This window comes from Heptranchias perlo, chromosome 16 (assembly GCF_035084215.1).
Source record: "Heptranchias perlo isolate sHepPer1 chromosome 16, sHepPer1.hap1, whole genome shotgun sequence".
NCBI classification, from domain to species: domain Eukaryota; kingdom Metazoa; phylum Chordata; class Chondrichthyes; order Hexanchiformes; family Hexanchidae; genus Heptranchias; species Heptranchias perlo.
The window spans coordinates 1,053,631-1,069,164 of NC_090340.1; the positions used below are offsets into that span (position 1 = coordinate 1,053,631).

At 47.3% G+C, this 15,534-nt stretch overlaps 1 protein-coding gene across 1 annotated transcript in view; it reads right to left on the minus strand.

Moving 5' to 3' along the window:
* ccdc102a (coiled-coil domain containing 102A) overlaps positions 1 to 15,534 on the minus strand; it is a 347,394-nt gene that overhangs the window by 264,623 nt on the left and 67,237 nt on the right. The window contains exon 3 of the mRNA XM_067997599.1: positions 3,890 to 4,107. Coding sequence (XP_067853700.1) covers positions 3,890 to 4,107 — 218 coding nt within the window. The remainder of the gene's footprint in view (positions 1 to 3,889; positions 4,108 to 15,534) is intronic.

The window sequence follows — 15,534 nt, forward strand, 5'->3', positions numbered from 1 at the left end:
GATACTCCGACACTCCCACCCCCTCCTCAGATACTCCTACACTCCCACTCCCTCCTTAGATACTCCTACACTCCCACTCCCTCCTCAGATACTCCTACACTCCCACTCCCTCCTCAGATACTCCGACACTCCCACTCCCTCCTCAGGTACTCCTACACTCCCACCCCCTCCTCAGATACTCCCACACTCCCACTCCCTCCTCAGGTACTCCTACACTCCCACCCCCTCCTCAGATACTCCTACACTCCCACCCCCTCCTCAGGTACTCCTACACTCCCACCCCCTCCTCAGATACTCCTACACTCCCACTCCCTCCTCAGGTACTCCTACACTCCCACCCCCTCCACAGATACTCCTACACTCCCACGCCCTCCTCAGATACTCCAACACTCCCACCCCCTCCTCAGGTACTCCTACACTCCCACTCCCTCCTTAGATACTCCTGCACTCCCATCCCCTCCTCAGATACTCCAACACTCCCACCCCCTCCTCAGATACTCCTACACTCCCACCCGCTCCTCAGATACTCCGACACTCCCACTCCCTCCTCAGATACTCCTACACTCCCACCCCCTCCTCAGGTACTCCTACACTCCCACTCCCTCCTCAGGTACTCCTACACTCCCACCCCCTCCTCAGATACTCCTACACTCCCACTCCCTCCTCAGATACTCCTACACTCCCACTCCCTCCTCAGGTACTCCTACACGCCCACCCCCTCCTCAGATACTCCTACACTCCCACCCGCTCCTCAGATACTCCTACACTCCCACCCCCTCCTCAGATACTCCTACACTCCCACCCGCTCCTTAGATACTCCTACACTCCCACCCCCTCCTCAGATACTCCTACACTCCCACCCCCTCCTCAGGTACTCCTACACTCCCACTCCCTCCTCAGATACTCCTACACTCCCACCCCCTCCTCAGGTACTCCTACACTCCCACTCCCTCCTCAGATACTCCTAAACTCCCACCCGCTCCTCAGATACTCCTACACTCCCACTCCCTCCTTAGATACTCCGACACTCCCACTCCCTCCTTAGATACTCCTGCACTCCCATCCCCTCCTCAGATACTCCAACACTCCCACCCCCTCCTCAGGTACTCCTACACTCCCACTCCCTCCTTAGATACTCCTACACTCCCACCCCCTCCTCAGATACTCCAACACTCCCACCCCCTCCTCAGGTACTCCTACACTCCCACTCCCTCCTCAGATACTCCTACACTCCCACTCCCTCCTCAGATACTCCTACACTCCCACTCCCTCCTCAGGTACTCCTACACTCCCACCCGCTCCTCAGGTACTCCTACACTCCCACTCCCTCCTCAGGTACTTCTACACTCCCACCCCCTCCTCAGATACTCCTACACTCCCACCCCCTCCTCAGGTACTCCTACACTCCCACTCCCTCCTCAGGTACTCCTACACTCCCACCCCCTCCTCAGATACTCCTACACTCCCACTCCCTCCTCAGATACTCCTACACTCCCACAACCTCCTCAGATACTCCTACACTCCCACCCCCTCCTCAGATACTCCTACACTCCCACCCCCTCCTCAGATACTCCTACACTCCCACCCCCTCCTCAGATACTCCGACACTCCCACCCCCTCCTCAGATACTCCTACACTCCCACCCCCTCCTCAGATACTCCTACACTCCCACCCCCTCCTCAGATACTCCTACACTCCCACCCCCTCCTCAGATACTCCTACACTCCCACCCCCTCCTCAGATACTCCTACACTCCCACCCCCTCCTCAGATACTCCTACACTCCCACTCCCTCCTCAGATACTCCTACACTCCCACCCCCTCCTCAGATACTCCTACACTCCCACCCGCTCCTCAGGTACTCCTACACTCCCACCCCCTCCTCAGGTACTCCTCCACTACCACCCCCTCCTCAGGTACTCCTACACTCCCACCCCCTCCTCAGGTACTCCTGCACTCCCACCCCCTCCTCAGGTACTCCTGCACTCCCACTCCCTCCTTAGATACTCCTACACTCCCACCCCCTCCTCAGGTACTCCTACACTCCCACCCCCTCCTCAGGTACTCCTACACTCCCACTCCCTCCTTAGATACTCCTACACTCCCACTCCCTCCTCAGGTACTCCTACACTCCCACTCCCTCCTTAGATACTCCTACACTCCCACTCCCTCCTCAGGTACTCCTACACTCCCACTCCCTCCTCAGGTACTCCTACACTCCCACCCCCTCCTCAGGTACTCCTACACTCCCACTCCCTCCTCAGGTACTTCTACACTCCCACCCCCAATTTAAGAAAGAAAGGAAAGGAAAGGCAAGAAGAACTGCAAGAAAGAGTGACAGTCAGATAGAAGGAAAGAATGAAAGAAATAGTGAAAAAGAGAAAGAACTCCTATTGATACTGCATCTTTCACGACTTCAGGACATGATTGAAGTATTTTATGAAGTGTTGTCACTGTTGTAGTGCAGGAAACAAGGCAGCCAATTTGTGCACAGCAAGATCCCACAAACAGCAATGAGATAATCACCAGTAATCTGCTTTAGTGATTTTGGTTGAGGAATAGGGAGGAGGCCCATGCGCCTCTTCGAAATATTGCCACAGGATCTTTTACATCCACCTGACAGGGCAGACAGGTCCTCGGTTTAACGTCTCATCTGAATCACGGCACCTTCGACAGTGCAGCACTCCCTCAGTACTGACCCTCCGACAGTGCAGCACTCCCTCAGTACTGACCCTCCGACAGTGCAGCGCTCCCTCAGTACTGACCCTCCGACAGTGCGGCGCTCCCTCAGTACTGACCCTCCGACAGTGCAGCTTTCCCTCCGTACTGACCCTCCGACAGTGCAGCGCTCCCTCAATACTGACGCTCCGACAGTGCAGCACTCCCTCAGTACTGACCCTCCGACAGTGCAGCGCTCCCTCAGTACTGACCCTCCGACAGTGCAGCGCTCCCTCAGTACTGACACTCCGACAGTGCAGCGCTCCCTCAGTACTGACCCTCCGACAGTGCAGCTCTCCCTCAATAATGGCCCTCCGATAGTGCAGCGCTCCCTCAATACTGACCCTCCGACAGTGCAGCGCTCCCTCAGTACTGACCCTCCGACAGTGCAGCGCTCCCTCAGTACTGACCCTCCGACAGTGCAGCGCTCCCTTAGTACTGACCTTCCAACAGTGCAGTGCTCCCACAGTACTGACCCTCCGACAGTGCAGCGCTCCCACAGTACTGACCCTCCGACAGTGCAGCGCTCCCTCAGTACTGACCCTCCAACAGTGCAGCGCTCCCTCAGTACTGACCCTCCGACAGTGCAGCGCTCCCTCAGTACTGACCCTCCGACAGTGCAGCACTCCCTCAGTACTGACACTCCGACAATGCAGCGCTCCCTCAGTACTGACCCTCCGACAGTGCAGCACTCCCTCAGTACTGACCCTCCGACAGTGCAGCGCTCCCTCAGTACTGACCCTCCGACAGTGCAGCGCTCCCTCAGTACTGACCCTCCGACAGTGCAGCGCTCCCTCAGTACTGCAATGGAGCATCAGCCTGCATTATGGGGCTCAAATCTGTGGAGTGGGACTTGAACCCACGACCTCCTGACTCAGAGGCGAAAGTGCGACCCACTGAGCCACGGCTAACACCATTCTTTATCTCTCACTGGTGCATAACTGCAAATCACAGTAAACCCAATACATTTACAGACTTCACTTTGTCAGAATTGCAAGACTCTTATTCTTTCTGCTGCCTTAAGAACAGTGAAGTTACAGTCGCGAGCTGGTGATTGCTCGCCAAACCCCTTGACTTTACTGATGTACAGCCCATCATTGAGATGTGACAAGGATGGAAATGAATCAAGTCCTCGAAAGGTACTCTGGGAGGTGTGGACCTCCTGCACTTACTCCCTCTCTTTCTGCAGGGTTTTCTGGGACTCGTCCAGACGTAGCTGCAATGCAGTGACTTTGGTGGCATCCTCTTCAATCACTGTCACCTCTTCCCACAGGATGCGGTTCCTCTCCTGGCGGCTGAGTGAAGTGCGCACACTCTGTGTGCTGCGCTGGTCCCATGCCTCAGAGTTCTCCTGCTTGTTTTTCATAATGGCTTCCATTAACTCAAACTCCTGCAGAGTAAAGAAACAAATTAGAGCCCATAGAATATGGTGAGTCACTGCTCCATTAAGCTGCGGAGTCCTGCACTTCAGTACATCGGATGTTACTACAGCTGTGAATCTAAAAAATTAAACTTACATTAATTTAGGTTTCCCTTTATTATATTAAACATTAATGAAGATTTCACAAGAATCGAGGTAGAATTGGTATCCATTAGCACGGTTCGTCACTCACTCCACCACCATGCTATACCGGTGCGATTTTTCACATGACTGTTTATGTTCTGGAAGGAAAGACAGAAAGAACTTCTATTTATTTAGAATCATAGAAAGATTACAGCACGGAAGGAGGCCATTCAGCCCATCGAGTCCGTCCTGGCTCTATGCAAGAGTAATCCAGCTAGTCCCAATCCCCCACCCTTTACCCCTAGTCCTGCAAATTTTTTCTCTTCAAATACTTATCCAGTTCTCTTTTCAAGGCCATGATTGAATCTGCCTCCACCACCCCCTCAGGCAGTGCCATTCCAGATCATAACCACTCGCTGTGTAAAAAAGAACCTTTGGTTCTTTTGCAAATAACCTTAAATCTATGTCCTCTGGTTTTTGACTCTTCCTCCAATAGGAACAGTTTCTCTCTATCTACTCTGTTAAAACCCTTCATGATTTTGAACACCTCGATCAAATCTCCTCTCAAAACTTCTCTGTTCCAAGGGGAACAACCCCAACTTCTCCAGTCTATCAGACAAGCGTGTAACAAAGGGGGACTTTAACCTTCACATAGATTGGGGAAAGCAGACTAGCAACTGTCAGAAAGGTAGTGAATTTCTTGAGTGTGTCCGGGATAGTTTTCTACAGCAGTATGTCCTGGAGGCAACAAGGGGGCAAGCCATACTAGATTTAGTAATGAGTAATGAACCAGATTTAGATAACGGCTTAACTGTGCGCGAACATCTGTCCAATAGTGATCATAACATGATCGAGTTCAATGTAGTGTTTGAAAGGGAAAAAAGTGAGTCAGCTGCTAAGATTCTAGACTTGGGTAAAGCCGACTTCTTTGGGATGAGACAGAGACTGTCCACAGTAAACTGGGCAAATCTGTTAATGGGTGAAACGACTGATGATCAGTGGGAAATGTTTAAAGAAACGTTTAATGAGATACAGAACCGGTTTATACCCCTGAGGGGCAAGAACTCTACTTGCCAAAAAAAACAGCCATGGACAACTAAAGAGGTAAGGGACAGTATAAGACATAAAGAAAGGGCATACAAAAAGGAAAAAAATGGCACAGATCCTGACGAATGGGAAAGATACAAAGATCAACAAAGGGTCACAAAACAGATAGTAAGAGCTACAAAAAGAGAGTATGAAAAGAAACTTGCAAGGGATATCAAAACCAATACGAAGAACTTTTATAGTTATATTAGGAAAAGGAGGGCGGTCAGGAGCAGTGTTGGCCCCTTAAAAACTGAAAGTGGGGATATTGTCATTGGCAATGGGGAAATGGCGGACATGTTGAATAATTACTTTGCGTCAGTATTTACAGTCGAAAAAGAGGATAGCATGCTGGAAATCCCAAGAAAACTTATATTGAATCGGGGACAGGGACTTGATAAAATTAACATAAGTAAAACAACAGTAATGAAGAAAATAATAGCACTAAAGAGTAACAAATCCCCAGGACCAGATGGTTTCCATCCCAGAGTTTTAATATAAGGACTTGCACAACACCAGGTTATAGTCCAACAGTTTTATTTTAAATCACAAGCTTTTGGAGCTTTCCTCCTTCGTCAGGTGAGTGAAGGGTTCCAAAAACGCATAGCATATATAGTCAGAGAACAATGCCTGGTGATTACAGATAATCTTTCCAACTGCCCCCTATCACACCTCGGCTGGGAGACGATCACAGCAATCAAAGGTGTCGTTGGTGTTCAGACAGGTTAGCCACAGAAAACATTACATCCCAGTATACTGAATACACAATGGGTCAGATCACAAAGACAGAGAGAGAAAGAGACCCGAAAGGCAGAGAGAGAGAATGTCCAGTTGTATTAAAAACAGATAACTTTTTTTTGCTGGTGGGGTTACATGTAGCGTGATATGAACCCAAGATCCCGGTTGAGGCCACAACATTCACCTGAGGAAGGAGGAAGCCTCCGAAAGCTTGTGAATTTAAAATAAAATTGCTGGACTATAACTTGATGTTGTAAAATTGTTTACAATTGTCAACCCCAGTCCATCACCGGCATCTCCACAAACATTTTGAATACAGTGTTCTCCATACAGTACACATACCATTGGCTTACCGACATCAGGTGATCTGAGTTGTAATGCTGTGATTGGTCCCCTGGGTCCGAGTTCCAGAGGGTTCTGCACATACACAGCTTGACTGCTGACAGTGGTTTCTCCCACTGCTGCCCCCCCGGTGCCACACTGTGCAATAGCCTAACATCCAGTCTAGCAACAATTAGCTTTATTTTTACACATCTCTATCAGTCCCAGTGACAGCTAATAATTCTCTATCAGTCCCCGCTTTGATTCTCCCTAATACAGAATCACAAGAGTTACAACATCAGACATCACTACAAACTAACTCCATACATGTTCCCTTATCGAAGGAGATCCACCCCCCCCCATAGCTTCGCAACATCACTTCATAGACAACTTTCCCTCAAACATAACATCCCCCTGTGCGATGTAGAAATGGATTGGGGGAACCTGCAAAGCGTTTCACCTGCGGGGCAGTGGCTACAGCCGCCTGGTTGCAACAGCATTTAATCAACATATACAAGCAATATAAAAGGAAGATAATTACAAGGAATAAAATTAGACCTTGCACCAATGAGGTTCCTAGTGAGCCTACCCTTCCCGTCGCCCAACCCCACAAGGTGGAGGCTGGAGGCTGCTTAAGCTTTTCTACCTCCTTTCGGATCTGCTCTGCCAGATCAGTGATCTCTTCGGAGCTATCTGGGATGGAGGTACAACATTCGGCTCCTATTAGGGCACAAGTGCCTCCCTGTTCAGCCAGAAGGGCCATTCTGTTCTGTAGGGCTACCGTGCGGATTGCTACCATTTCCGCACTAATCTTACCCAGTGCTTCAGAGGTATCGTTGGCCACCATTTCTAGGACGGATGCCATGTTAATTGTCTCCCTTGCCAGATTTGCGGTCCCATACCAGGGAACCAAGATAGTGAAGAATCTCTCCGTTTCTGTAACTGATCGTCTCGCTCTTTGCTAGCGAGGTGGCTCCGGCAGGGAGGCCGAATGCCGGGTGTATGGTGTAACATAACCCAAATAACAAGATCCTGTCCAAGATTCTGGTAACCAGGGGTAGGCCTGGTGACCACAAATAAAGTAGGTCCCATTATAGGCACTATAATCAGGAATGCCTTCCAGTGACCATCTCTCTCTAAAATGGGAAGAAGGGTCAGAACACTTGGGCAAGGACATCACATTATGCGATTCACGGTCTGGGCCGTTTGTCATGTTGACGTATTGTGAGCAATTGCTCCACCCCATATCCTGTCCCTGATCATGGTTTTTGATCAGACAAATTGTGCCATTAGCTTTTCCAGCTGATGTGTCTGCCAATGCCAAAAATGGGGGTTGGGAGGTTCTGTTATAATCTGGTTTGTACCACCCCGAGAAGGCAGTCAAACTACACCCTGTTCAATTTGGATAATTATTTCCCCTATAATAGCCTACACTGTAACCCCCTCGCAACCAAAGGTATTGAGGGATATGGGCCAAAGGCAGGTATATGGAGTTAGATCACAGATCAGCCATGATCTTATCAAATGGCGGAGCAGGCACGAGGGGCTGAATGGCCTACTCCTGTTCCTATGTTCCTATCCACGTAACTAAAGTCCCTCATCCCTGGAATCATTCTAGTAAATCTCTTCTGCACCCTCTCTAAGGCCTTCACACCCTTCCTAAAGTGCGGTGCCCAGAACTGGACTCAATACTCCAGCTGTGGCTGAACCAGTGTTTTATAAAGGTTCATCATGACTTTCTTGCTTTTGTACTCTATGCCTCTATTTATAAAGCCCAGGATCCCGTAAGCTTTTTTAACCACTTTCTCAACCTGCCCTGCCACCTTCAACGATTTGTGCACATATACCCCCAGATCTCTCTGTTCCTGTACCCCTTTTAGAGTTGTGCCCTCTAGTTTATATTGCCTCTCCTCGTTCTTCCTACCAAAATGCATCACTTCACATTTTTCTGCGTTAAATTTCATCTGCCATGTGTCCGCCCATGCCACCAGCCTGTCTGGATCCTCTTGAAGTCTATCACTATCCTCCTCACTATTTATTATCCTTCCAAGTTTTGTGTCATCTGCAGATTTGGAAATTGTGCCCTGTACACCCAAATCATTAATATATATCAAGAAAAGCAGTGGTCCCAGCACCGACCCCTGGGGAACACCACTGTACACCTCCCTCCAGTCCGAAAAACAACCATTCTCTCGGTTTCCTGTCACTTAGCCAATTCTGTCTCCATGTTGCTACTGCCTCCTTTATTCCTTGGGCCACAATCTTGACGATTTGCCTACTGTGTGACACTTTATCAAACGCCTTTTGAAAGTCCAGATACACCATATCAACTGCATTGCCCTCATCGACCCTCTCTGTTAACCTCATCAAAAAACTCAATCAGGTTAGTTAACCACGATTTGCCTTTCACAAATCTGTGCTGGCTTTCCCTAATCAATCCACAGTCGTCCAAGTGACTGTTAATTCTGTCCTGGATTATCGTTTCCAAAAGTTTCCCCAGCACTGAGGTTAAACTGACTGGCCTGTAGTTGCTGGGTTTATCCTTACACCCTTTCTTGAACAAGGGTGTAACATTTGCAATTCTCCAGTCCTCTGGCACCACCCCCGTATCGAATGAGGATTGGAAGATTATGCCCAGCACCTCTGCAATTTCCACCCTTACTTCCCTCAGCAACCTCGGATGCAACCCATCCTGGTGACTTATATATTTTAAGTAGAGGTAGCCTTTCAAGTACCTCTTCTTTATCAATTTTTAGCCCATCCAGTATCTCAACTATATCTTCCTTTACTGAGACTCTGGCAGCTTCTTCCTTCGTAAAGACCGATGCAAAGTGCTCATTTAGTACCTCAGCCATGCCCTCTGCCTCTATGAGTAGATCTCCTTTTTGGTCCCTAATCGGTCCCACCCCTCCTCACTACCCGTTTACTATTTATTTGCCTGTAGAAGACTTTTGGATTCCCTTTGATGTTGGCCGCCAGTCTATTCTCATACTCTCTCTTTGCCCCTCTTATTTCCTTTTTCACTTCCCCTCTGAACTTTCTGTATTCTGCCTGGTTCTCAGTTGTGTTATCAACTGACATGTGTCATATGCCCCTTTTTTTCCATTTCATCTTACTCACTATCTCTTTTGTCATCCAAGGAGCTCTGGCTTTAATTCACCTTTCATTACCTCAGGATGTCCCAAAGTGCTTTACAGCCAACAAAGTACTTTTGAAGTGGTAGTAACCGATTGTAGGAAATGCAGCAACCAATTTGTGCACAGCAAGATCCCACAAACTGCAAATATGATAATGGCCAGATAATCTGTTTCAGCGATGTTGGTTGAGGGATAAATATTGGCCAAGACACCGGGAGAACTCCCCGGCTCTTCTTTGAAATATTGCCATGGGTTCTTTTACGTCCACCTGAGATCGGGACAGGGCCTTGATTTAATGGCTCATCTGAAAGACGGCACCTCCGACAGCGCTACCTCAGTACTGCACTGGATTGTCGGACTGGATTATGTGCTCAAGTCTCTGGGGTGGGGTTTGAACCCACGACCTCCTGCCTTAGAGGTGCGAGTGCAACCAACTGAGTCACAGCTGACATCATTTCGGAGGTTTTTAATGAAGATCTCTAGACCTGTACTTTATTTCTATCGTGACACAAATAACACAAGATACCAAACAACATGTTGGAAGCTTTCTTCCTAAGTACACCAATTGCACCAACATCTGATCAAACACAATGATTGAGGCAGCAAATTATGTCCTATGATCCACAACATTCAGATGCACTCAGTGCTGTCAGCCTGTGAACTGGGAGCATGAGGGAAGTCAGTTTTTAGGTCTGGTTAAAAAAAAGATTTTAAAAGTGATTGAGATGAAAAGCCCCTTCCTGTAACTGGGTAAATGGGTATAAGGATGGTACATCATGTGCCCATCTGAGCTGAGTGCACTTGAGAAGTTTGGTTAAAGTTTGGTGAAGTAGTTTAAAATTAGTGAGGTGTCACAAGGAAGTGGCGACTTGAGGAAGGAAAGTTGTGTCTGGGGTGGAGCAGGTGTATATAGCTCGTAGCGGTGAAGTGCGGCAATGGTACTGGGGGACTGGTCAATACCCACAGGCAGATAGGTAAACAGCAGATGCTCTGGGTCTGTTTTACAGCCGCAGTGGGAAGGCTGTGAACATTTCACTGTGTATTCTGCACTATACTCCATCACTGCATGCGGAACACAAGGACTTTTTACAAATTCAACAAATACACTTCTTTTGAATGAGCAGCATTCTGAAAGACTACCTTTTCAGGTGTTGCGGGGATATTTTAATTTCTGAAAATATTGAGATCAGTCATCTCTTCCTCATAGTCTTACCACAAGAATAATTTGTGACAGAACCAAAGACGTCCAAATGATGAAGTGAAGCTTCTCAGGATTATTACCAGTGCCACGTGCTAGTGAGTATAGGAAAAGGAGACCAGACCAGATGAATGCGTGGCTGCAGGGATGGTGCAGCAGGGAGGGATTTAGATTCCTGGGACATTGGGACCGGTTCTGGGGAAGGTGGGATCTGTACAAGCGGGACGGGTTACACCCGAGCAGGACCGGGACCGATGTCCTCGCGGGGGTGTTTGCTACTGGTGTTGGGGAAGGTTTAAACAAGAATGGCAGGGGGATGGGAACCTGAGCGGGGAGTCAGAGGAGGGGGAAACAAGGATAGAAACAAAAGACAGAAAGGGAAGAAGCAATAGTGGAAGGCAGAGAAAACAAGGGCGAAAAACAAATAGGGCCAGAGTGCAAAATAAAACTAAGATGACTAGCAATCTTAAAAAGACAAGTCTAAAGGCATTGTGTCTTAATGCGCGGAGCATTCGGAATGAGGTAGATGAATTAACAGCGCAGATAGATATTAGCAGGAATTATATAGTTGCGATTACGGAGACATGGCTGCAGGGTGACCAAGGATGGGAACTGAACATCCAGGGATAGTCAATATTTAGGAAGGACAGGCAAAAAGGGAAAGGAGGTGGGGTAGCACTGTTAGTAAAGGAGGAAATCAATGCAATAGTGAGGAAGGATATTGGCTTTGAAAATCACAGTGTGAAATCTGTATGGGTGGAGCTAGAAACACCAAGGGGCAGAAAACGTTGGTGGGGGTTGTCTATAGGCCCCCAAACAGTAGTGGAGATGTAGGGGAGGGCATTAAACAGGAAATTAGAGACACGTGCAAGAAGGGTACAACTATAGTCACGGGTGACTTTAATCTACATATAGATTGGTCAAACCAAATTAGCAATAATACTGTGGGGGAGGAATTCCTGGAGTGTGTACGTGATGGATTTCTAGACCAATACGTTGAGGAACCAATTAGAGAACAGGTGATCCTAGACTGGGTATTGTGCAATGAGAAAGGATTAATTAACAATCTTGTTGTGCGGGGTCCCATAGGGAAGAGTGACCATAACATGATAGAATTCCTCATTAAGATGGAGAGTGAAGTAGTTGAATCCGAAACTAGGGTCCTGAATCTAAATAAAGGAAATTACGAAAGTATGAGGTGCGAGTTGGCTTTGATAGATTGGGGAACTTTACTAAAAGGGATGACGGTGGATAGGCAATGGCTAATATTTAAAGAACGAGTGCAGGAATTACAACAATTATTCATTCCTGTCTGCCACAAAAATAAAACAGGAAAGGTGGCTCAACAATGGCTTACAAAAGAAATTAGGGATAGTATTAGATGCAAAGAGGAGACATATAAAAATTGCCAGAAAAAGCGGCAAGCCTGAGGATTGGGAGCAGTTCAGAATTCAGCAAAGGAGAGCGAAGAGATTGATTAAGAGGGGAAAAGTAGAGTATGAGAATAAACTAGCAGGGAACATAAAAACTGATTATAAAAGCTTCTATAAATGTGTCAAGAGAAAAAGATTAGTGAAGACAAATGTAGCTCCCTTACAGTCAGAAATGGGGGAAATTATAATGGGAAACAAAGAAATGGCAGAACAATTAAACACATACTTTGGTTCTGTCTTCACAAAGGAGAACACAAATAACCTCCCAGAAATGTTAGGGAACCAAGGGTCTAGTGAGAGGGAGGAACTGAAGGAAACCAGTATTAGTAAAAAAAAGTGCTAGGGAAATTAATGGGGCTGAAGGCTGACAGATCCCCAGGGCCTGACAATCTACATCCCAGAGTACTAAAGGAAGTGGCCCTGGAAATAGTGGATGCATTGGTGATCATCTTCCAAAATTCTATAGACTCTGGAACAGTTCCTACAGATTGGAATGAGGCAAATGTAACCCCACTATTTAAAAAAGGAGGGAGAGAAAAAACAGGGAATTACAGACCAGTTAGCCTAACATCAGTAGTGGGGAAAATGCTAGAGTCTATTATAAAAGATGTGAGAACAGAACACTTGGAAGGCATGAACGGGATTGGACAAAGTCAGCATGGGATTATTGAAAGGGAAATCATGCTTAACAAATCTACTGGAGTTTTTTGAGGATATAAGTAGTAGAATAGATAGGGGAGAACCAGTGGATGTGGTGTACTTGGATTTTAAGAAGGCTTTAGATAAGGTCCCACACAAGAGGTTTGTGTGCAAAATTAAAGCACATGGGATTGGGGGGAATATACTGGCATGGATTGAGAATTGGTTGACAGACAGGAAACAGAGAGTAGGAATAAACAGGTCTTTTTCCGGGTGGCAGGCAGTGACTAGTGGGGTACCTCAGGGATCAGTGCTTGGGCCCCAGCTATTCACAATATATATCAATGATTTAGATGAGGGAACTGAATGTAACATTTCCAAGTTTGCTGATGACACAAAGCTGGGGTGGAATGTGAGCTGTGTGGTAGATGCAAAGAGGCTCCAATGTGATTTGGACAAGTTGGGTGAGTGGGTAAGAACATGGCAGATGCAGTATAAAGTGGATAAATGTGAGGTTATCCAATTTGGTTGTAAAAACAGAAAGACAGATTATTATCTGAATGGTGATAGATTGGGAAAAGGGGAGGTGCAACGAGACCTGGGTGTCTTTGTACACTAGTCGCTGAAAGCGAGCATTCAGGTGCAGCAAGCAGTTAGGAAGGCGAATGGTATGTTGGCCTTCATTGCAAGAGGATTTGAGTACAGGAACAGGGATGTCTTACTGCAGTTGTACAGGGCCTTGGTGAGACCACATCTGGAGTATTGTGTGCAGTTTTGGTCTCCTTATCTGAGGAAGGATGTCCTTGCCATGGAGGGAGTGCAACGAAGGTTTACCAGACTGATTCCTAGGATGGCAGGACTGACGTATAAGAACAGATTTGATCGACTAGGCCTATATTCACTACAGTTTAGAAGAATGAGAGGTGATCTCATCAAAACATATAAAATTCTAACAGGACTAGACAGACTAGATGCAGGGAGGATGTTCCCGATGGCTGGGGAGTCCAGAACCAGGGGTCACAGTCTCAGGATATGGGGTATGCCATTTAGAACAGAGATGAGGAGAAATTTCTTCACTCAGAGGGTGGTGAACCTGTGGAATTCCCTCCCACAGAAGGCAGTGGAGGCCAAGTCATTAGATGTATTGAAGAAGGAGACAGATATATTCTTAACGCTAAAGGGATCAAGGGATATGGGGAAAAAGTGGGAACAGGGTACTGAGTTAGACGATCAGCCATGATCATTTTGAATGGCGGAGCAGGCCCAAAGGGCCGAATGGCCTACTCTTGCTCCTATTTTCTATGATTCTTTCTTTCCCCCTCTTCTCCCAAAGGTGCTGAGGCTGGCCAGGCTCCACTTCCCCTGGTACACCATCCCCGTGGGCCTTTATCAGGTACGAGTCAAAGCAGTGAGCGTCAGCAGGTGACTCAGTTGTTCCAGGAGTCCAATCCTGCCTTCTTACAGTACACTCCTTTTGCTTTTTGATATTCACACGTAACACCGTCGTTCATCCAAAAATGTACTACATAGCTGGAATTTTAAAATTGTGATACATTATAAGTAAATTCATCTTCCTGTAACTCCTTTAAACAAATAAGAACAGAAGAATTTCTTGACAACAAGGATGATAAATTATTGAATATTGTGCTGGGTGGGTTGGGAGAGACTAACAATCAGGGATATTCAAATAAAGACCAGATGCTAAAATGGGAGAGTTTGGGTACGGGCAGGATGAACGTCGATAGGAAGGTTTGAGTACTGGACAGCTGAACTCTGATTGGGGAGTTAGAGTACTAGAAAAATGAACACTGATATTGGAGTAAAATTACGAGAGAGATAAGCTCCGATAGGGGAGTTACAGTACGAGAGAGATAAGCTCCGATAGGGGAGTTACAGTACGAGAGAGATAAGCTCCGATAGGGGAGTTACATTACGAGAGAGATAAGCTCCGAAAGGGGAGTTACAGTACGAGAGAGATAAGCTCCGACAGGGGAGTTACAGTACGAGAGAGATAAGCTCCGACAGGGGAGTTACAGTACGAGAGAGATAAGCTCCGATAGGGGAGTTACAGTACGAGAGAGATAAGCTCCGATAGGGGAGTTACAGTACGAGAGAGATAAGCTCCGATAGGGGAGTTACAGTACGAGAGAGATAAGCTCCGATAGGGGAGTTACAGTACGAGAGAGATAAGCTCCGATAGGGGAGTTACAGTACGAGAGAGATAAGCTCCGAAAGGGGAGTTACAGTACGAGAGAGATAAGCTCCGATAGGGGAGTTACAGTACGAGAGAGATAAGCTCCGATAGGGGAGTTACAGTACGAGAGAGATAAGCTCCGAAAGGGGAGTTACAGTACGAGAGAGATAAGCTCCGATAGGGGAGTTACAGTACAAGAGAGATAAGCTCCGATAGGGGAGTTACAGTACGAGAGAGATAAGCTCCGATAGGGGAGTTACAGTACGAGAGAAAAGAACTACCTGAAAGGGTGGTGAAGGCAGATTCAATCGTGTCCTCTGGTCCTTGACCCCTCCACCAATGGGAACAATTTCTCTCCATCCACTCTGTCTGGACCCTTCATAATTTTGAACACCTCAATCAAATCTCCTCTCAACCTTCTCTGTTCCAAGGAGAACAACCCCAGCTTCTCCAGTCTATCCACGTAACTAAAGTCCCTCATCCCTGGGACCATTCTAGTAAATCTCCTCTGCACCCTCTCTAGACCATCACATCCTCCCTAAAGCGCGGTGCCCAGAATTGAACACA